The sequence below is a fragment of the Triticum aestivum genome, chromosome 5D (assembly GCF_018294505.1).
Source record: "Triticum aestivum cultivar Chinese Spring chromosome 5D, IWGSC CS RefSeq v2.1, whole genome shotgun sequence".
Lineage (NCBI taxonomy): Eukaryota > Viridiplantae > Streptophyta > Magnoliopsida > Poales > Poaceae > Triticum > Triticum aestivum.
The window spans coordinates 178,235,205-178,257,520 of record NC_057808.1 but is presented as its reverse complement, the minus strand read 5'-3'; the positions used below and the strand labels follow the sequence as shown (position 1 = coordinate 178,257,520).

Below are 22,316 nucleotides of genomic sequence, written 5' to 3'. Positions count from 1 at the left end.
GATAACGCAAGAGCTGCCGCCCGAGAGAAAGCCAAGCTGGATCAACTGGAGATAGACGCGGTTACTCCATTGTATGAAGGATGCAGGCCCGAGGATACCCGCCTGAAAGTAACGCTCATGGCTCTGGAGATGAAGGTAAAGCACAAAATGACCGACGCATGCTTCGACGAGAACATGTCATTCTGGCACGAACGTCTTCCCAAGGGGAACAAGTGCCCGACCAGTTTCGAGGAGGCGAAGAAAATCGTGTGTCCTCTGGATTTACCGCACGTGAAATACCATGTGTGCATGAACAATTGCATCATTTATCGGGACGAGCACGCGGAGTCTACCATATGTCCGGTGTGCGGCGTCACTCAATACAAGAAGAGGAAGAAAGCTCCTCGAAAAGTGGTGTGGTACTTTCCGATCACTCCTCGTCTGCACCGGTATTTAGCGGACCCTAAGGTAGCAAAGCTCCTGCGTTAGCACACGGATAGGGAGGAGAAGAAGCGAGAAGATGACGCAAATGATCCGGAGATAAATAAAAAAGACAAGATGCTGAGTCACCCTAAGGATGGGAGCCAGTGGCAAGCGTTGAACTTCGAACACCCAGAATTTGGGAACGATCCAAGGAACATCCTGCTGGGCGCGAGCACCGATGGAGTCAATCCGTTTGGCAGCCAGAGAAGCACACATAGCACCTGGCCTGTGTTTGTGTGGATGTACAACCTTCCCCCTGGTTGTGCATGAAGAGGAAGTACATTCACATGAGTATGCTAATTGAAGGGCCGAAACAACCAGGGAACGACATCAATCTGTATCTGGGGCTGCTGGAAGAGGAGCTAGACACGCTGTGGAAAACGCCAGCCAATACGTGGGACGCCGCAGAGAAAGAATATTTCCCTATGAGAGCCGCACTGCTCACGACGGTGCACGACTATCTCGGTTTCGGATATCTCGCGGGGCAGGTGGTCCACGGATTTTCTGGATGCGTCAGGTGCATTGATGACACAACGTATCGCCAGCTAGATAGAGATCCCGGGTCTTCGAAAACCGTGTTCATGGGACATCGAAGGTGGCTTCGCGACGATGACCCGTGGAGGAAACGCAAGGATCTGTTCGATGGTGAAACCGAACCCCGAAGACGCCCGCGTACGAGGAGCAGCGAGGAAATAGACGAGCTGTTGAAAAATTGGAAAGATTGCCCACTGCCGGGAAAGAAGCAAAAGGCGCCAGAGCCACTGCTGAAGGTATGGAGATACTATGCGAGCTTGAGATGTACTTCCCTCCCGCATTCTTCGACGTTATGGTGCATCTGCTGGTCCATATCGTGGAGGATATCATCCAACTCGGGCCGACGTTCCTGCACAGCATGATGCCGTTCGAAAGGATGAATGGTGTCATCAAAGGATACGTTCGCAACATGTCACGTCCATAGGGAAGCATAGCCAGGGGCTTTCTGACCGAAGAGTGCATCTCCTACTGCACGAATTATCTAGGCATCGAGAACCCCGTTGGTCTGCCCGTCAACAGGCACCTCGGCAGGCTCGCTGGATGGGGTCACCGTGAGGGTCGCCGCGAAATGCATGTCGACTTCGATGGTCGACTCGCCGACTTTGAAAGAGCAAACCTAGTCGCGCTACAACATAGACGTGGTCGATCCTTGGGTGGTAGAGCACAAAATGTTTATTGAGAAGACATACAATGACCGAGGCCAACAGAGGACGGACGGAGATATAATCAAAGAGCACAACTCATGTTTCACGCGTTGGTTCAAGCAGAAGCTTCTGTCGTACCCTTTACATGAGGATTCTTCCGCGGAAGAACAACTCATATTCGCCTTGTCACAGGGCGCCGAGCACAACCTGATGACGTATGAGGCGTACGATATCAACGGCTACACATTCTACACCGAGGACAAGGACATGAAGAGCGATGGTTATCAGAACTCCGGGGTAATGATGGAATCCTACACGGTAACAACAAGGACAGATACTACAGAAGGATCGAGGAGATCTGGGAGCTGAGCTACGCTGGAGAGAAGGTCCCGATGTTCCGTGTCAGATGGGCCAAGAGCGTCATAAAAGAAGACCGGTATTTCACCACCATGGTTATACCCGAAGCCAAATCCAAGACCGCAGGCGCGAACGTCACCGCGAAAAATGAGCCATGCGTACTGGCTTCCCAAGTGGACCAATGCTTCTTCATTACCGACCCATCAAAGCCCAGTCGTGTTGTCGTGAGGAGAGGCAAAAGGAAGATCATCGAAATGGATGGAGTCGCCAATGAGCAAGACTTCGACAAGTACGGCGACCCAAAGATGGAACATGACGACGACGATGAAGTATCAGCATACAACACAAGAAGAAGCAGGACCACCCTACCTAAAGGACGTCCGTTCAAGAGAAGAACTCCATTTACGAAAAATAAGGGCAAGAAGATTGTGAACAGATAGCTAGCTAAGATCGATTGTATTTAAATTGTAGCCTTCATTTCTCGATTGTATTTCATGGGCACTTTTTGAACTCATGAATGTTTTTAAATTTCATGGACACTCGATCTCGATCCCCCTCCATCTCGATCGCTATCCCACCTCGCCAGATTCGGTCCCCCCCCCCCCCCCCGCTCCACCGGCCGCCGCCGCCGACCCCCGGCCCGCACCCTCCCCCACTCCACCGTCGCCGACGACCCACCACACCCTCCCCCGCTCCACCGGCCGTCGCCGCCGACCCCCGGCCCGCACCCTCCCCGGCCCGCTCCACCGTCACAAATGAATGCAACTAAATTTGCAAAAAAAAGCAAATTTGATTATATTTTCAAATAACAAATTTGATGATATTTTTTAAAAAATCATTACTGTTTTTATAAAAAAATATTACGGTTATGATTTAAACAAGTTTGAACATATTTACGAAAAATAAGGGCAAGAAGATTGTGAACAGATAGCTAGCTAAGATCGATTGTATTTAAATTGTAGCCTTCATTTCTCGATTGTATTTCATGGGCACTTTTTGAACTCATGAATGTTTTTAAATTTCATGGACACTCGATCTCGATCCCCCTCCATCTCGATCGCTATCCCACCTCGCCAGATTCGGTCCCCCCCTCCACCGGCCGCCGCCGCCGACCCCCGGCCCGCACCCTCCCCCACTCCACCGTCGCCGACGACCCACCACACCCTCCCCCGCTCCACCGGCCGTCGCCGCCGACCCCCGGCCCGCACCCTCCCCGGCCCGCTCCACCGTCACAAATGAATGCAACTAAATTTGCAAAAAAAAGCAAATTTGATTATATTTTCAAATAACAAATTTGATGATATTTTTTAAAAAATCATTACTGTTTTTATAAAAAAAATATTACGGTTATGATTTAAACAAGTTTGAACATATTTAAACACAAATAAATATCAAACAGCATTTTAAATGCATAAAAACAAAAATTGGGGAGCCTGGGAATCGAACCCATGACCTCCTAGTGTGTGTGCTGCGTGCTAACCAGTCGGGCTAGTGGGCGTGTTCTAATGGAGATAGGGTTAGGTGGAATATAACCTGACCAGTCGGGCTAGTAATTAAAACAAAATTCTAATGGCGCACCAGGGGGAGGTGCGCCATTAGAATCGACATACTTATGGCGCACCAGGGGGAGGTGCGCCATTAGAATCGACGTACTTGTTCCCCTTGCACTGTGGCCTCCCTCCCTCCCTCGCCAGATCCCCCACTCGACCCCAACCGTACGCCGCCGCCCCCTTGCTCCGCCCCCTCCGTCCGCCGCGCCTGCACGCCGTCCGCCCGCCGCTGTGGTCTTGCGCTGCCTCGACGCCGCTGCCCCGACCCCCGCGGGACTCCACCCCCGCCGCCCCCGCGCCCCCCGAACGGGATCGGCCAAGCGCGCGCCGCCCGCTCCTCTCCTCTCCTCCTCCCTCCGACGAGCGAGGGCCTCCTCCGGCCCCTGCAGCAGCCGGCAAGCGCGGCCCCGACGCGCCCATCCCGCCTGCCCCTGTCGTCCTCCGCCACCGGCCCCTGCTCTCCTTCGACCGCGGCGAGCGAGGACCCGGACGAGCTCGGACCCCGACCGCGACCCCTTCGCCGACCCCGACCCCGACCCCTCCGGCGACCAGGTACCTCTCCTCCTTCCTCCTTCCTCCCTCTCTCCACCATTCCCCATTCCCTCCCTCCCTCCCCTCGACCGTGGCAGTGTAGGTCATCTGACAGAGTAGTCCATGGATTCAAACTAGCTAAAGGAGATTCAAACTAATGGAAGTGTCATGTGAACTCTAGAGCTCTGTCACCATCATTCAACACTCTGCTTGCTTGCATGATACTCCTATGTGCTACTGCGGTGGCTGTTTTGTAATTACTAGTGCAGTGCTGCTGTTTAACCAACCTGACTGATCCTCCAACATTCATCTTACTTACTCACGCGCAGCTTACTGAACAAGTGCAAGCGCTGCAGAGGGACAAGGAGATACTCAAGACCAACCTAAACAAAGCAGAGGAGGAGGTACGATACATACCGAACCTCTCTTGTCCTTGCAACTGCAAACATGTTCTGCACCTGTGACTTTTATCGCCTTCTCAGTGAATGTCAATAGATTTGTGCGAAACTAGCGTGGTTCTGACGGTTAGAAGTTTCTTGCGTGTTTCCATTCAAGGTTAAGTTGCTGTTTGAGGAGAACAGAGCCCTCGACGGAGCAAACAAGAGGCTGTTGTGCTTGCCGGAGAAGGAGCAGAAGCATCGGTCCGAAAGAAAGCACTCCGCCAGTAATTCCACCAAGGTAAAAAGCACCAACCAACCATAAAGCTCACACAAGTTCTTATTTATCTTTTTTTGCTCAAGTTCTTCAGTACATCATATAATATAGAGAAGTGCAGATCAAGTGGTGCAATCATATACATCTGGCCACTTATTTGCTCCAATGGCACAAACTTGAGCTGCTAGCATAAAAAGTGTTGCAGGCGACAGACAGTGAGGAGCTACTGTCAAAAACTTGAGCTACTGTAAAAAAATTCAGTTATGGCATCTAGAATTATGTCAGTTTTGTTTTGTAACTAGAAGACCAAAGTGTTAGGAATTCTGTCCAAACTGTAGTTTTCAGTATTCTGTCCAAACTGAAAACTATTAAAAAGACCATGTGTTTTTTGGTCAAAATCTGCATGTAAAACTGAAATAATCAGTCATAAAGAATATCCTCAAGACCATGTGTTTCTTGGATTTCTGTAATGATGATGGAACATTATAAAGCATTGTACTCCGGTGTGTATGAAGGTTACAAAAATTTTAGCAACTTCTCTGATTTTATAAAGTTGTTCTTATATGGGTGAAACTTCACTTGTTTTTAGGCTAGTGCAGGGTGTTGCTTTATTGTGATGCCTCTGAATTACTTGTGATCACATTGAGAAAGACTTGCAAAGATGATGATCATCTTTTACAGAAAACAATTTCTGTAAACACGTCAGTAACTTTGCTAGTTTGCTGGGTTTTGTCTCCGACCATTGTGTCGTGATGAATTTGCAGGTACCCCGAGAGGCCCTTGAGTTTGCTGGAATGTCGATTAACTTCCGTTCTGGCAAATTCGGGTACTCCATATGTCCTATTTTCAGCAAAGGTCATGCTGAAATTTTCCGTGAATTTTAGCATGACTTTGCTAAAAATAGGACATATGGGGTACTTGCGACTAATGCATGGGCCGGGGTATCTTAGTACTTAGTTAAGTAGGATCAACTGCCCCGCCATTCTTGCTGCATTAAACCATAGGTGGCAATAGAGCCAAGTGATTACGCCCAACTTAGAATTCTCCTTAGCATCGATAAACCCTAGATGATAAACCCAACATAGGTGGCAATAGAGCCAAGTGATTAGTGCCAAGTGATTAGGCCCAACCTAGGGTGCCTCGGCATCGATAAACCCTAAATGATGAAAACTTAACTTAGCATTTAGGGTGCCTCGGCGTCGACAAACCCTAAATGATGAAACCTTGGCTTCTATAGGGTGCCTCAGTGTCGATGAGAACCTAAATGATGTACGCTTAGGCTTTTAGGGTGCCTCGGCGTCGACAAACCCTAAATGATAAAAGCTTAGCTTTTAGGATGCCTCGGTGTCGACAAACCCTAAATGATGAGACCATGATCTTGTTCCTTGACAATAACCAACTTTTTGACCAAACTTTTTTCCTATTTAGAGCGAAACATGGCCCACAACGATGAGGCCGGCGGTTCGGGCGGCAAGCAATTCTGGGAGCTGTCCCAGGAGATGGAGGAAGAACCTCACCGCTATGAGGACGCCGTGGAAGACACCGATCCTGACTACACAACCCCTAGTGGCGTCGGGGATGACACCACTGATGGTGCCGCCGAGGATGCCACCACTGATGATGGCGGCGCACGCACAGATGGCAGCCAACCGAAGAGGCAACGGAAGGACCGGCGCCCGAACGTGCTGGGCACCGTTAAGGAGGAATTTACTGAAGTGAACTCCGACGGGCATCCAACGGCGCCCAAACATGTAGTCAAGGGGTACTCGGTTCAGCTCGGGTGCATTCTCCGGAGCACCGTCTCAATCAACACCGAGAACCTAAGGCATAAGGACCGAGGGAATTTGCGCAGCCTCCTCTTCACGAAGCTGCATGAACGATACAAGTTCCCCGATGAGTTTGCAAACACACGCCTCTCAGGGAATAAAGTGAACAGTGCCGCCCTCACGAGGATGAGCACGGCCCTGTCTACATGGAGAAGCACGGTGAAGGCAATGATTGAAAAAGGTGATAGTTATGAGAAGATCAAGGCGAAATATCCTTTGATGAGCGAAGATGACTACAAGGAGTTCAAGATCAAGTGCGAGAGCAGCGCAACCTCCGAATCAAGTCAGTGGGGGAAAGAAATGCGGCAGTTGAACTTAGGGGTCCACCAACTCGGTCCCGGCGGTTACAGAGTGGCGGAGCCTATATGGGACAAGGAGGACGCGGAGCGTGCCGAGCAAGGCCTACCGCCCCGCTTCGAGAAATTCCCTGACAAGCAGACCAGGAACTTTGTCAGGGCCCGGTACAAGGAGGACCCGGTAACAAAGGAGCTTACCACGGATCCGAAGACCCGGGCGCTTGAGCTTGTTCTGGTAAGGAATACACCCCCGCGTAATTAGCTCCATATGGTTGCATTCTAATTAATGAAGCCAAATTTCTAAATGGTTCACAATCCTTCCGCAGGAGGCTGAAAGCAGTAGCGCGGGGTCATCTTAGAGCTCCCCTTTTGACACCCCTTTAAATAGGGCGTTGAACGTAATGAAAAACAAGGATAAGCTCAGTAAGCCGTCGTCAGCTGGTCGTGTGGCCGGCAAAGGCTTGTCCACAAAATGGTCGTCATACTATACCGCTGGTGGGCGAAAGGAGAAAAAGACCAGCTCGGAAAGCCAGTCGCGCGAAGTTCAAGAACTCAAGGCACAAGTGGCGCGGATTCCGGAGATTGTCCAAGAGCAAGTGCAACAACAACTGGGAACGACGCTCACCGCCATTGTGCCTACCTTGATTCAGGGGCTGACGACGTGGATTGCGGGCGGCCAACAGGGGCCTCCCCCGGTTCCCAGCTTCACGGCCAGCAACTCGCACAATGCGCAGGCGGCGCCATTGGTGTCTCCGGCGGAGGCGGTATTCGTGTCTCCGGCGCCGGCACGGGCATTGGAGCTTAATGCACCCGGGTGTACGCCGGCCGGCACCTCGCCAGCAAGCGGCCCCTCCGTCACTTGCACACGCACGCCCGCCGTTGGCCGAGCTCGACGGCATCACGGTAACTAAGCCTCTCGGCCGATGACTTCATCTCCTTGCCTTTGACTGGGCATCCCTGACGCCCTATATGTTTTCGCAGGGCGCCACCGATGTTCCTTTCACTCTCCTGCACTTCGTGGGCGGCGAGTTGGTCGATGTCGCCAAGGGCAGAATCGTTCAACCGGGCAACCGCGTGTTCCACGGTAATCTGATGCCACCCACCTTGTATAGGGTTGAACTAGTTCGGGTGCTGCCAGGCTGCGGCGAGTTGTTACCTCCGATTCGACCCGCTGGGGCCGACGAAGATGATGTGATGACCCTTAGCGCCTGTGTAAGCTGGCCCCTGCTTTGGTCGAAGAGCCAGATTCGTTTGGGGGCGGGGGACACCACCCCACAGACAAGACCGCCAGTCATGCCAGCGCAAGCCATGGCAAGAACGCCGCAACGCTACCGGACATGCCGGACATCCCTATGGCACAGGATCCGGACATGCATATGGCACAGGATCCGGACGACGACGACAACGACGACGGTACATTTACCAACGTCGATAAGTACTTTGCCAAACATGGGTACGGTGACGAGTTCTGCGGGCCTCCTTCTCAGGAACCCAACCCTCAAAAAGACGACCACGATCTAGCTGGTACGGCGGAGAAACCCAATTGCAACAGGCGTCATCTGGCGTTCAGTTCTCAGGAGACGCCTCCAGCTGCCGCCTTCACCGAGCCTCAGATAGCTGAGGTGCCAAATATTATCAGCCCCAACACGCTCAAGAAGGCGGTCTGTGAGCAGAACTCGATCCCATTACAGCAGATCAAGAAGAAGGGACGGAAATGAAAGACTAACAAGGGCGCCAGTGCGAGCCAGCCGGCACCGAGTACGATCCGTGCTCAGGACGGGCCACCTTCACCTAAGGATATCTCGAGGAGGGTGCATGTGGCGGGTAGGCCGATGCTACCGACAAATATGCTCAATGCTGCAACCGGTGATATGCGGAGTCTGCATGACAGTGTTCTTTCTTTGGCAGAAGCGGCGTCTCAGAGAGAATGATGTGGCATACCCGGTTTTCGTGGCCAAGGTGCCAGAGGGCAAGGGCTTTGTGGATAGCGCCGTCGGGGGTACGATCGTCCTGCGGTTTGATGACATCTTTGCTATGCTTAACCTTCATCCGCTGCACTACACCTTCGTTCGGCTGTTTTCGCTGAGTATGGAGATGCGGATCATTAGAGACAAGACCCCGGACATTGTGATAGTCGACCCCTTCTACATGCGTGCCAAGATCTTGGGCAGCGCTGGGGACCGGCAAGTCGCGAGTTCACACCTCGAAGGCGTCATTCTGGCAAACCCAGATAAGGATAACTTCCTCGTGCCTTACTTTCCCGAGTAAGTCATCTCCTAACCGCCCCGTAACATATGATTTCTTAGATTTCGATCGTTCTTTTTTTTCTAACATTCCGTGTTCTGTGCAGTGACACACATTGCACACTCATCCTCTTTAGCCCGAAATATTCCATGGCCACGTATTTCGACCCGGACCGTGACTCCAAGATAGACTACACAAATATCAAGAAAGTTCTTGATGATGCTCTCCCCGGCTACGCCGCATCTGGAGGCACCTTTAAGAGGCCAGTTCGTAGGTACGGCAGGCACGTGTTCACCCACAATACGACGTTCCCCCTGCGCCAAGCAGCCGCCTGGCGGTCAGAAGGATGCCTACTACGCCCTCCATCACATGCGGGCGATCGTGCGGGACCATAATCACCTTCTGCTACCAAATAATCTCAAAGATTGGGCCGCAAGCTTGGCGGCAATCCAGGACGCGGACATCCGACAAGAATTCTTTCGCATCCAGTCGGAGTTTGCAGAAATCATCCATCAAGATGTCCTTCGTACCTCGGGGCAGTTCTACCTCAAATTTCAACCGTCCAACAGCGAGATAGACACAACGCTACAAATGCAGGCTGACAACGCCCGCGACTTCATGACCATCACGACAGACGGCGGCTTCATCCACGCTCCGGTCCCATGAGTCGAGTCGAAAGTAGTGATGCTATGTGTAGTTCTAAAACATTCATTAGCTCATGTTGTAATTAAACTTTAGTGAACTTGTATGTCTCTTTGGTTTGGACAGTCATTCAACTTAGATGTAATCGATGCTATTTGTTAGTAGGACCATGAATCGTGCTATTAATGTCTTGCTTTTCTCTTCCGATCCTTTTGTTGCATACTTATATATTGCTTATGTATTGTCTGTTGTTTGGCTAGTGCATAGAGATGCCGTCGTATGTCGTGTACAAGGGTAAGGTTCCCGGAGTCTACGACGACTGGGAGGAGTGTCGGAGACAGGTTCACCGTTTCAGCGGTAACAGTTACAAAGGGTACACCACTAGGGCAGAGGCGAAATCTAGATACGCGCGCTATCTAGCGGGAGAGAGGAGGGAGCGTTGGAGGAACCGGATGAAGACCAGTTTCATCGCGATGATGCTCATCGTGATGACCGCAGCTCTCTTCTATGTGATGGTAGTTTAGATGATCGACATCGACTTGTAATGTGAAGACAAACTTGCTACTCGCGGTCTCGAGACTTGTAATGTTCTATCTTTGTTCGGTCTTTTGAATTCGGAGACTAATATGATGAATTGTATTCGGAGACTAATCTTCTATTGTATTAGATGAATCTGCTGTTGCTGTGTCCTGCTGCTTATATTCTGTCCAATAATATATTTTGTAATCTGTGCAAAAATCAGAAAAGAAAAAAAAATCCCTATATACATACTAATGGCGCATCACGCCAACGTGCGCCATTAGTATGCCAAAGGATACTAATGGCGCATCGCAGCGCAGTGCGCCATTAGTATGCCAGAGGGTACTAATGGCGCATCACCCAGCAGTGCGCCATTAGTATGCCGAAGAATACTAATGGCGCATCACACCGCAGTGCGCCATTAGTATGGCAAAGCACATGGGTATATATGGCCCCCTGGGAGGCATACTAATGGCGCACCGTGGCCTATACTAATGGCGCACTACCCGGTGCGCCATTAGAGTACCAGATACTAATGGCGCACCAGCGGTGCGCCATTAGTAAAAAATACTAGTGGCGCACCAGTAGTGCGCCATTAGTAGGCAAAACTGGTGCGCCACTAGTAAGCCTTTTTCTAGTAGTGTAAGAGGAACCACCCTCGAGGTTCACACTTGAGGGGTTGCACGACAGAGCCGTATCGGGAGTGGTGAAGGAGGAACCACCCTCATTCACCATGACCAAATAGCTACACTACAGAGTTGTCATCGGGAGTGCGTTGTGAGGTCTCACCCTCGGCACTCGATAGTAGCCCTGCAGAGTCGAGCAACAAAAGGGGCGTGATGTGATGTGAGGTGTCGGGCTCTGGTCGTCAATCATGTTGATCGAGTCGTCGATGATGAAGCAGGGGCAACAAGGACAAGGTGGGGGTTGAAGGAAATATGTCCTAGAGGCAATAATAAAGTTATTATTTATTTCCTTATATAATGATAAATGTTTATTATTCATGCTAGAATTGTATTAACCGGAAACATAATACATGTGTGAATACATAGACAAACAAAGTGTCACTAGTATGCCTCTACTTGACTAGCTCGTTGATCAAAGATGGTTATGTTTCCTAGCCATAGACATGAGTTGTCATTTGATTAACGGGATCACATCATTAGGAGAATGATGTGATTGACTTGACCCATTCCGTTAGCTTAGCACTCGATCGTTTAGTATGTTGCTATTGCTTTCTTCATGACTTATACATGTTCCTATGACTATGAGATTATGCAACTCCCGTTTACCGGAGGAACACTTTGTGTGCTACCAAACGTCACAACGTAACTGGGTGATTATAAAGGTGCTCTACAGGTGTCTCCAAAGGTACATGTTGGGTTGGCGTATTTCGAGATTAGGATTTGTCACTCCGATTGTCGGAGAGGTATCTCTGGGCCCACTCAGTAATACACATCACTATAAGCCTTGCAAGCATTGTGACTAATGAGTTAGTTGTGGGATGATGTATTACGGAATGAGTAAAGAGACTTGCCGGTAATGAGATTGAACTAGGTATCGAGATACCGACGATCGAATCTCGGGCAAGTAACATACCGATGACAAAGGGAACAACGTATGTTGTTATGCGGTCTGACCGATAAAGATCTTCGTAGAATATGTAGGAACCAATATGAGCATCCAGGTTCCGCTATTGGTTATTGACCGGAGAGGTGTCTCGGTCATGTCTACATAGTTCTCGAACCCGTAGGGTCCGCACGCTTAACATTATGATGACAGTTATATTATGAGTTTATATGTTTTGATGTACCGAAGGTTGTTCGGAGTCCCGGATGTGATCACGGACATGACGAGGAGTCTCGAAATGGTCGAGACATAAAGATCGATATATTGGAAGCCTATGTTTGGACATCGGAAGTGTTCCGGGTGAAATCGGGATTTTTCCGGAGTACCGGGAGGTTACCGGAACCCCGCGGTAACTTAATGGGCCTTATTGGGCCTAGGTGGAAGAGAGGAGAGGAGGCCAGGGCAGGGCCGCGCGCCCCTCCCCCCAGTTCGAATAGGACAAGGAGAGGGGGGGGCCCCCCCTTCCTTCCCCCCCTCCACCTTTTCCCCCTTCCTCTCCTAGTCCAACATGGAAAGGGGGAGTCCTACTCCCGGTAGGAGTAGGACTCCTCCTAGGCGCACCTCTCCTCCTTGGCCGGCAGCCTCCCCCTTGCTCCTTTATATACGGGGGCAGGGGGCACCTCTCGACACACAATTGATCAACGATCTTTTAGCCGTGTGCGGTGCCCCCTCCACCATATTACACCTCGATAATATCGTAGCGGAGCTTAGGCGAAGCCCTGCGTCGGTAGAACATCATCATCGTCACCACGCCGTCGTGCTGACGAAACTCTCCCTCAACACTCGGCTGGATCGGAGTTCGAGGGACGTCATCGAGCTGAACGTGTGCTGAACTCGGAGGTGTCGTGCGTTCGGTACTTGATCGGTCGGATCGTGAAGACGTACGACTACATCAACCGCGTTGTGTTAACGCTTCCGCTTTCGGTCTACGAGGGTACGTGGACAACACTCTCCCCTCTCGTTGCTATGCATCACCATGATCTTGCGTGTTCGTAGAATTTTTTTTGAAATTACTATGTTCCCCAACAGGGGTCACAGATGGATCACTAACCAACCTATACTAAGCAGTTTAGGATAAGCAGGTAAGGTACAATGAGCAGGTTACAAAAGCAGGCTATACATCAGAATAGGAGTAATCAATTACAGTAGAAAAATCTAATGCAAGCATGAGAGAATGGAATGGGCGATATCGGGATGATCAAGGGGGGGGCTTGCCTGGAAGCTCCGCTGAAAGGGAAGAAAGGGTCGTCGTCGACGTAGTCGATCACAGCGGCATTAGCAGCGGTCTCGGGGTCTACCGGAGAGAAGAGGGGGGAGAAACAATAAATACAGAGCAAACAAGTGCAATACTATGCATGACAAGACAATAAGCAGCAGTAGGGGTGTTCTAACGCAGTGTTACATGATAGCGGCGAAGGGGGAGAACATCCGGGAAAGTTTTCCCAGGGTTAGCATCTTCGGACAAACGAACCGGAGGAGGAAGGTTGCATGTTCGCTATGCTAGGGGCACGTTACAGATGAACGGAGAGCGTATTCCGATTCGTCTCGTCGTTCTGAGTAACTTTCATGTATAAAACTTTTTCATCCGAGTTACGGATTAATTTATGTGAATTTTTAAAGATTAAAGTATTTTCTAGAATTAATTAAATTAACAGAAAGGAATTACTGCATCAGCATGACATCATTGTGACTTCAGCAGTCAACAGGATGGCTGAGCAGGTCAAACTGACCAATGGGTCCCACCTGTCATAGACGATGGACTAACAGAAGTTTAAACTAACTAAAATGAGGTTAAATAATAGCTGGGCCCCACATGCCAGTGGCATATTAGATTACTAATTACTTTTAATTATAAAAACATTTTAATTAGCTTAATTATGCGGTGGGGCCTGCATGTCAGTGGTACTGGGCTGCACAGTCAGCAGTTGACTGGGTCAACCTAGTCAACTTGGGCCCGTGGGGCCCGCTGGCAGCGACCCTGGGGGTGGCCCCAGGTCGGCCACGTCGGCGGCCGACGCCGGAGTTGCGCTGGCGAGCTCTCTGCGGCGGCGAGTTCGCCGGAGAGGCTTGGATCTTCGCTACAGAGCGCCAAATCGCGTGTTTTCACCTGCGTTCGAACGCTGACGCTGTCGCGCGTCGAGTGGTGCCACTGAACCGCCCGGAGATGGCCGGAACAGGGAGCTGCAAGGTCGCCGGCGGGGGTGGTCTACGGTAGCTCGGCGAAAACAAAGAACTAGCGCGCACACGAGCGATCTAAAGCGCTAGGCCACACCGCTGGAGTGCCCCGAGCATGATGGTGTGCTCGGACGGCCATGGCATCGACGGAAGCGACGACGATGAGCGGCACGGTGGAGCTGAGCTCGGCCATCCATGGCGGCGACAGTATGCGCAGCAGAATGAGGGGGAGGCATGGGAAGGACGTGCAGTGCTTACCGTGCGGGCGCAAGGAGGCCCCGTGAGTGAACGGGAGTGCAGAGGGAGGCCGCGGTCGACCGGAATCACCGGCGTCCGAGGCGGAAGGGGACGAGGTGGATCCGGCGATACACGGCACGACGGAGCGAGCTAGCTAGCGCTACGGGGCCCTACGCGCGTGCTGAGCACGACTGCAAGTTTGGACGAGCTCATCGGCAAGCGTGGCCACGACGAGGAGCTCGACGGCGGCGCTGTGTTCGGCCATGGCAGAAGCGGCGAGCTACAGGCGCAGCAAGCTAAAGGAGGAAAAGGAAGAGGTGATGGAGCTCACCGAGCGGCTCAAGGTGGCCCGTGGAAGCTCTGTAGCGCAGTGGAGACGACGGATCGATGGCGGCGGCGTCCGGCGATCTAGGGAAGAAGACGAGCTCGCCGGGAACACTGCGGTGGCTCCCGGCTCGTGCTCCTTGACGGGGACGAGGAAGAGGATGACGACGGAGACGAGGGACACGATGGTGAGGCGAGGTGGTGGCTGTGGCCGCGCGTTCTACGGCGGCGAGGCCATGGTAGCGCTCGGGCGCGAGCGAGAGAGCGGTGGAGAGGAGGGGGGACTGGATGAGGATGAGGAGGAGAGGCCGAGGGGGGAAGTGGGTGGAGGTAGGTCGGGAGGAGGCCGAGGCGTCGAGGGGGGGTGGTCGACCTTATCCTCTCCGGGGAGTCGCCGTCGAGTCGGTCTGGCGGGGTTCGCCCCTGTTGCGACCCCGGTCGGGGGAACAGGGGGAGAAGGCGACACGGGAAGGGGTTGGGCCGGACCAGCTGGGACTGTCCCTGGTGGGCCGAGGTCCAGTGGGCACGGGAAGCTTTTCTTTTTTTGTTTTCCATTTTCTCTTTTTCTTTTGCATTTTCTTTTGTACCAAATGAGTTTTGTTTTGAACAAAACTTGGCACATAAATCTAACACAATATATTGAGATGGAACAAAAAGTATGGGGTCAAAAGGAGTTGTCTAACCATTTTTAAAAACTAAAAAGGCCAATTTAATTGCTGCTGGACCAAAAATTAATCCCCAGGGGCATTTTGGGAATTCAAAAGAGGTTGGTTCCAACATAACAAATATCCAAGGATTATTTTCCACCCTTTGAACATTTTAGTTTGCATGTTTGAGAAATTTAAATTTTGGACTTTAGTTTGAACTTGAATTTGGATTGCGATTTGGATCAACCGAGGATTAGCAACAGTAAGAGTGGTGACGTGGCACCATTAACTTAGGATTACTGTAGCTTAATTATTCGGGCGTCACAAGGAGATCACCTACTTCGTGAAGATCTACCCTAGTGAGGCAAGTCCTTCGTGGGCGATGGCCATGGTGGGATAGACAAGGTTGCTTCTTCGTGGACCCTTCGTGGGTGGAGCCCTCCGTGGACCCGCGCAATCGTTACCCTTCGTGGGTTAAAGTCTCCATCAACGTGGATGTACGATAGCACCACCTATCAGAACCACGCCAAAAAATTTCGTGTCTACAATTGCGTTTGCATACTCCAATCCCGTCCCTTTACTTTCTTGCTACTTGCATGCTTTACTTTCCGCTGCTCATATATAGTTGGCGTGCTTGCTTGAAATGTATTGTGAATGTTTAAATTTGTGCTAAAACTCCACCTTAACTTGAAGAATTAAAAAACTGCTACTTTTCTTTGTTGAGGGTCTAATCACCCCCCCTCTAGACACCTCTTCTCGATCCTTTCAAAATGCCTCCTAATGCTTTCACTGCGCCTTGGTAGTTCACTACTACTCCGGAACACATGGATTGACCGGCATGTATCCTTCTTTGCTCATGTGTGTGTCCCTACGGGGAAATGCCATGTGTTGTTCCTTTAAGTCCTTGTAGCTTGCTATGACTTGGGTTCATACATTGATGACCGACACGTGCATTGTTGGGTTAGCTATGCCTGTCCATGTACGTTTGTGCTACCTTGGTTTATGACTTGTCATGTCGACCCGGGTTCTCTGTCATATGGATGCTAGCATCACAATCATATACATGAGCCAAAAGACGTAAACAGTCCCAGCCAAGGTAAAGGCGACAGCCGTGGGTTATCGTGCGTGAGGCAGCAAAGTGATATAATATGTCTTATGCTAGATCGTTGTGACTTAGAATCGGGATTCCGACATGAGCCAAGGAGGCATTGTGGATGCTTGAAGGATCTAGGACATTGGGAATCATAATTCAACAACTGTTGACATCAGATCGCTGTGGAAAATCGTGGGTTGCTGAGTTTTACTATTTTCTAGTTCCTTCAGCGCCCAGATTCCTTCATGCATTTCTTTGGCAATAATTAATCCATCCACGGTTGTTTTGTCAAAATGAAATTAACTATATTTTTTTTTGAACAGAAATGAAATTAACTATAGAGCAACCTCGAAACTTTTGGCCACCAAACATCTGATTCGTTCACTGTGGAAAGTGCACCCCACTGTGAAATGCTACTTTTATATTCCTATCAACAATAAAATCAAGCAATATTTTGAAATAGAACAGCTTCAGACAAAAGGGAGTCTTGTGTTAGATATTAGGGGCTTGTATTTCTTTATATTGTATGGATAGTTGTTTGATTCACAGCATTGTAATTTGTAATATGTATTTTTGAAAATTGCATTATGCTTTAAAAAAGGAATTCCACCGAGTCCTGTTTCTATAAAATACATTTATGGTTTTTCATGGTGCTAGTATAAAGTAATTTTAAGTATTATATGATGCAAATGAAATGAAAAAGAAAAAAGTACGTACTCCATAAGTAGTAACAATATGTGACATACCCTAAAAAAAAATGTGACATAACTGTAACTATTTAGAAAAAGAATATCAGAAACAAAAAAGGCTCGGAATAGAAGTTTCCGACCACGGTTGCCTTCTTCTTCCTTCCACCCTCTCCTCCATCCCTCTCACGGAAGAGAATAAGATAACCACCGCCATGCTCCCCCACATGCCCATGCCCGAAGAATTCATCCCCATGCGCCCCCGTGACCCAACGAGCCATCGAAGCCAATAGATTTTCCAACCACGCATGGAGCGAGAATTCAATCTTCGCGTGTGACCGGTCTCACCTGGAATTCCTGCAAGGATCCACCCAGGAAGAGGAACAGAGCAATCCCATCGCCACACATTTCTCCCCGCTCTTCGGACGGCGGAGCCGCCATAAACCTCCCCTAAAGCTCCCTCATTAGCCTCTGATCATCATCTGTTCCGCCAAGAATCCCCCAAGGCAAGAGGGCCCGCTCCAAGATCCGATCCTTTTGTGAGTTGTTCAATCGCAATCCCTGTAAATTTCCTAGGAAAGAAACCAGGGATCGTGGACGGAGGCGGGAGACAACTTCCATTTCCCATCGGTTGTTGGCGTGGCTCGCCGCGGTATTTTCTGACAAGGGGTGGGAAGGGAGGCCCGTACGGTTCTTGATCCCGTCGAGACCCGCAGCTGTCGACGCCAATGCAGCCGGACCCTAAAGGCCCGGGGAGGGAGAAGGCGCACGCTCGGCTGCCGCCGCCGGTGACGGCGCCGTCGGTGGGGCGGCCGGCGTCGGTGCTGCCGCACAAGACGGCGAACGTGCGCGACCACTACCGCATCGGGAAGAAGCTGGGGCAGGGGCAGTTCGGCACGACGTACCTGTGCGTGGCCAAGGAGGACGGCGGCGAGTACGCGTGCAAGTCCATCCCCAAGCGCAAGCTGCTGTGCCGCGAGGATTACGAGGATGTCTGGCGCGAGATCCAGATCATGCATCACCTGTCGGAGCACCCCAATGTGGTTCGCATCCGCGGCGCCTACGAGGACGCCCTCTTCGTGCACCTGGTCATGGAGCTCTGCGCCGGCGGCGAGCTCTTCGACCGCATCGTGGCCAAGGGCCACTACAGCGAGCGTGCCGCTGCCCAACTCATCAGGACGATCGTGGGGGTGGTAGAGGGGTGCCACTCGCTCGGTGTCATGCATCGGGACCTCAAGCCGGAGAACTTCCTCTTCGCGAGCACGGCCGAGGACGCCCCACTCAAGGCTACGGACTTTGGGCTTTCCGTCTTCTACAAGCCTGGTTGGTTTCTAGTATTTCGTTAAATTATTTGATTTGATTTGATTGATGCAACAATTAGCGATGCACTTGGTGTTAAATTGATCTTGGTATTCACAGCAACCTTATCAATACGCCATTTGAATAGATTGCTCAGTTGAGAAATGAAAATATCCATACGGTTTATATTTATTTGACGAAAATTCAATATGATTTGGTAGTTTGACGGAAAATCAATAATGCTACTCCCTCCGATCCATATTAATTGTCGCTGATTTAGTACAACGGTGGGAGTGCTGTAAATGCTATGTGGTTTGACTGTTTTGATCTTTGAAGTCAATTTTGTACTCTTTTACACAACAGAGGTATGTTACATAACCATATTCTTTTGTAATGTTGCCCAATAATCTGATGGAAATTAATAAAGTCGCAATAAGTAATTCTAGCCTGGATTAGAGGATAAGTTTGGTAAATGGGTATCAATACCTAATATTGGTCAAATATGGTAGTAGAATATTGTGGGCTATGAGTGGTTTCCAGTTATTGACTTTGGCTGGGAAACATTAGCAATTTCGGGTATATGGGTTTCCATGGGCTGGACATCTAGCTTCTACGTATGTGCTTACTGTTGTGTTACTGTACCATAGTTAATTTTTCTTTTTGGCAGAATGCCAAAGTTCAGTGCGGCTAACTAATCCACTAGTACCTTAGTTCATGAGACACAACTTCGTAGGATATGAAAGTACATGTTAAGCTGTATTGCGAACTGCGATGTATGGATTCTTTTTGTCCTCCCCGCTGAAAATTGCTGCAGACAGGAGAGCTTACGTTCATAGGGTTGCACTTTAAAGAATGACATCACTGCAAAAAATTCGATTGTGTTGCAGGACGTTGCTCAATATTTTCTAGAACATATACACTGTTAACATGTCGGTGCAGCTAAATCACTGGCCACCCACATGTTTACAAAATCGAGTCAATAACATGCCAAATAACAATACTTCCTGGCTCCATACATGGGCACTGTGCAGCAAAAGAATGTGAAACAGAATTACATAAACAAGAACAAGATACAGTTTTATAGTCAATAAAACTAGACAACTGAAGGAACTTTGCTTCACGGAGCTGTTAAATGTATATTTGAGGACATGTGGGACAACTTAATGATTAATATTTTTTCAAGATAAATTTTTGTTGCTAGTAGAACAGAATTTGTCAAAGTCGCACCTGCGCTGCCATGCTTAATTTAGTGCATAGTGACTGGTTAGTGGAATCTTGAGTTAATGCGGTCTACTATTTTATTTCTCTAGAAATGATTAATAGAACTGGCACTAAAAGTTCGTTGACAATGAAAACTCTCCCTTCTCGTTTTTCAGGAGATAAATTTGCAGATGTTGTTGGGAGTCCCTATTATGTTGCACCTGAGGTGCTTCTAAAATGCTATGGCCCAGAAGCTGATGTCTGGAGTGCCGGAGTAATTCTGTACATTTTGCTGTGTGGTGTGCCTCCGTTTTGGGCAGGTAGATTATTTACTGTTCGAACCATTGAACTGCTAGGTCTAGATCTATTATCATTTGCCAACATTACCATGTTTGAGTGTATAAAATCTGCTTTTCTCCTCTCAGAAAGCGAATCAGGAATTTTCAAGCAGATTTTGCGAGGTAAGCTTGACTTGGAAACTGAACCATGGCCTAGTATCTCTGATAGTGCTAAAGATCTAGTTCGTAAGATGCTTATCCGTGATCCTACAAAGAGAGAGACTGCTCATGAGGTTCTGTGTAAGTCTTGCTCTGTCCTTCCCTGTGTCACATAAGTATATTTTTACTAATAATAACAATGCTGCATGCATCTCTGGATGCAGAGACGGGGGAGGTTCTCCCTTCCATTATCTGAAAGAAGTGATAACAATGGTATTTCCCATGTCAGGTCATCCATGGATTGTTGATGATTCTGTTGCACCTGACAAACCTATTGATTCTGCTGTTTTGTCAAGGCTGAAACACTTTTCTGCAATGAACAAGCTGAAGAAGATGGCATTGAGGGTATGGAATCTTTTTGTCCTGTTAGTGACATGCAGCAGACATTGCACGCTAAATTCACTACTCTGTCTTTGCACTTCAGTAGAGTTAGTGCTCTATTACAACATTACATTATTGCCTCCTTTTTCTGACACTTCTATTATACATACGAACACTGACTAGAATGCGTTCACTGAAAATGGAAGTCTCAAGTGAAATTTGTTTCATAATTATCACGCATATGTAACGAAGGAAATTGAGATTTTAATAAGAAATATAAATTATTGTGTATCAATCTTGTCAGTGGGCCTTGTCTCTTTGTGATTTGTATGATTGTACAATCTTGTTCGCTTAGACTCTTGGTGAAGTGGCATCTCGCAGAATAATGTGGTAATATTTTTGCAACTGCTGAATAAAGATGGCAGCAAAGTGCAACGTGAATTATCTTGTACCTTGATCTTTTCAGGGACCAAGCGTGTTTGTGTTCTTGCAGGTCATTGCTGAAAGTCTATCTGAGGAGGAGATCGGTGGCTTAAAAGAGTTGTTTAAAATGATTGATACTGACAATAGTGGGACAATAACTTATGAAGAACTGAAGGATGGCTTGAAAAGGGTGGGATCCGATCTAATGGAACCTGAAATCCAGTCTTTGATGGATGCGGTTAGTGCTACTGTCTTGTTGAGTCCATCGGTCGTAATTGCAGTCCAGCACTTTTTAGATAGTAGTACGCACCATTGAGTTTTATCCATCTTTTTCAGGCTGATATTGACAACAGCGGATCCATCGACTATGGTGAATTCTTAGCAGCTACATTGCATGTGAATAAACTGGAGAGGGAGGAAAATTTGGTGTCAGCATTCGCATTCTTTGATAAAGATGGAAGTGGCTTTATAACGATTGATGAGCTCTCGCAAGCATGCGAGAAATTTGGCCTTTCTGACGTTCATCTTGAGGATATGATCAAGGATGTGGATCAAAATAATGTTTGTCTTTTTAGCACTGTTTTTCACCACTCCATTCTTCTCAGCTGTGACTTATAATAGACTTATCACTTGACATATAAATAATTTTGTAGGATGGACAAATTGATTACAGTGAGTTTGCGGCTATGATGAGAAAGGGCAATGCTGGTGGCTCCAGTGGGACCAGTGGGGCTGTTGGGGCAGGAAGGAGAACCATGAGGAACAGCCTGCATGTGAATCTCGGCGAAATATTGAGGCCCGGTGGAACCACCTAACTCGTATGTGAGAGGGTTGTGCTTTTCAGATACTGCTGTCTGAAGTGTTCACCTGAATCCATCGGAACAAGTGATATAGTTTGGCCACTGGGACGCTGTTGAATTTTACTAGTAGTACTAAATAGTTGAGCAAAGCATACTATGGTATTTTTAGTCTAACAAAAAATTAGGTGTTTAACATGCCATATAAGTTTCTTATTGTTTTATGATGATAAATTTATGTTTGTATCCGTATCAACTTTTGTTGTTAATGCACAAATTATTGTTGGATTTTTGGTTAAGGTAGGTATTGATTTTGTTCCATACGTATATTCTAATGGCTTGTATTTTAAACATGTGCTTGTAATAGAGACAAATTTGTACGAAAATACACAGGTGAACATGGTTCTACGCGCACCCACATGAATAATAATAAATTCAAAAAAAATACTAGAAATAAACAAAAAAAAATCTGAAATTCTGGTATATCAAACTGACATTGGGGTATTCTGGAGTGAAGAAAGTACAATCTGACGTTACTATTCCTTTAAATAGTGTTTTTGAATATAGCACATATTTTGTCTTTTTTGCCTAGATTGCCATGGGTGTCATTTCTTTGTGAAACATCATGCTCAAGTAGAATGCTCGACCATGTATACTACAAAAAAGATTCAGTTTTTTTATTTTTTCTAGTATTTTTTTCCTATTTACTATTCATAGTGGGTGCATGTG

General features: G+C 48.6%; 1 protein-coding gene across 1 annotated transcript; it reads left to right on the top strand.

The window, feature by feature from the left end:
• The first annotated feature begins 17,201 nt into the window (after positions 1–17,201).
• Positions 17,202–21,886, top strand: LOC123120003 (calcium-dependent protein kinase 28). Its single transcript, XM_044539991.1, has 7 exons — positions 17,202–18,373; positions 19,726–19,869; positions 19,975–20,127; positions 20,276–20,391; positions 20,861–21,028; positions 21,127–21,351; positions 21,444–21,886. Exons 1-7 carry the CDS (start codon positions 17,779–17,781, stop codon positions 21,603–21,605), a joined length of 1,563 nt encoding a protein of 520 aa, XP_044395926.1. The 5' UTR covers positions 17,202–17,778; the 3' UTR covers positions 21,606–21,886.
• The last annotated feature ends 430 nt before the right edge of the window (positions 21,887–22,316 follow it).

Bases quoted from the DNA above. Each gene is read 5' to 3' on its own strand.
- LOC123120003 (XM_044539991.1), top strand. From the start codon at position 17,779: ATGCAGCCGGACCCTAAAGGCCCGGGGAGGGAGAAGGCGCACGCTCGG. The intron at 20,128-20,275 runs GTAAGTCTTGCT...TTCCCATGTCAG, and splicing joins GACTGCTCATGAGGTTCTGT to GTCATCCATGGATTGTTGAT. The intron at 20,392-20,860 runs GTATGGAATCTT...GTGTTCTTGCAG, and splicing joins TGAAGAAGATGGCATTGAGG to GTCATTGCTGAAAGTCTATC.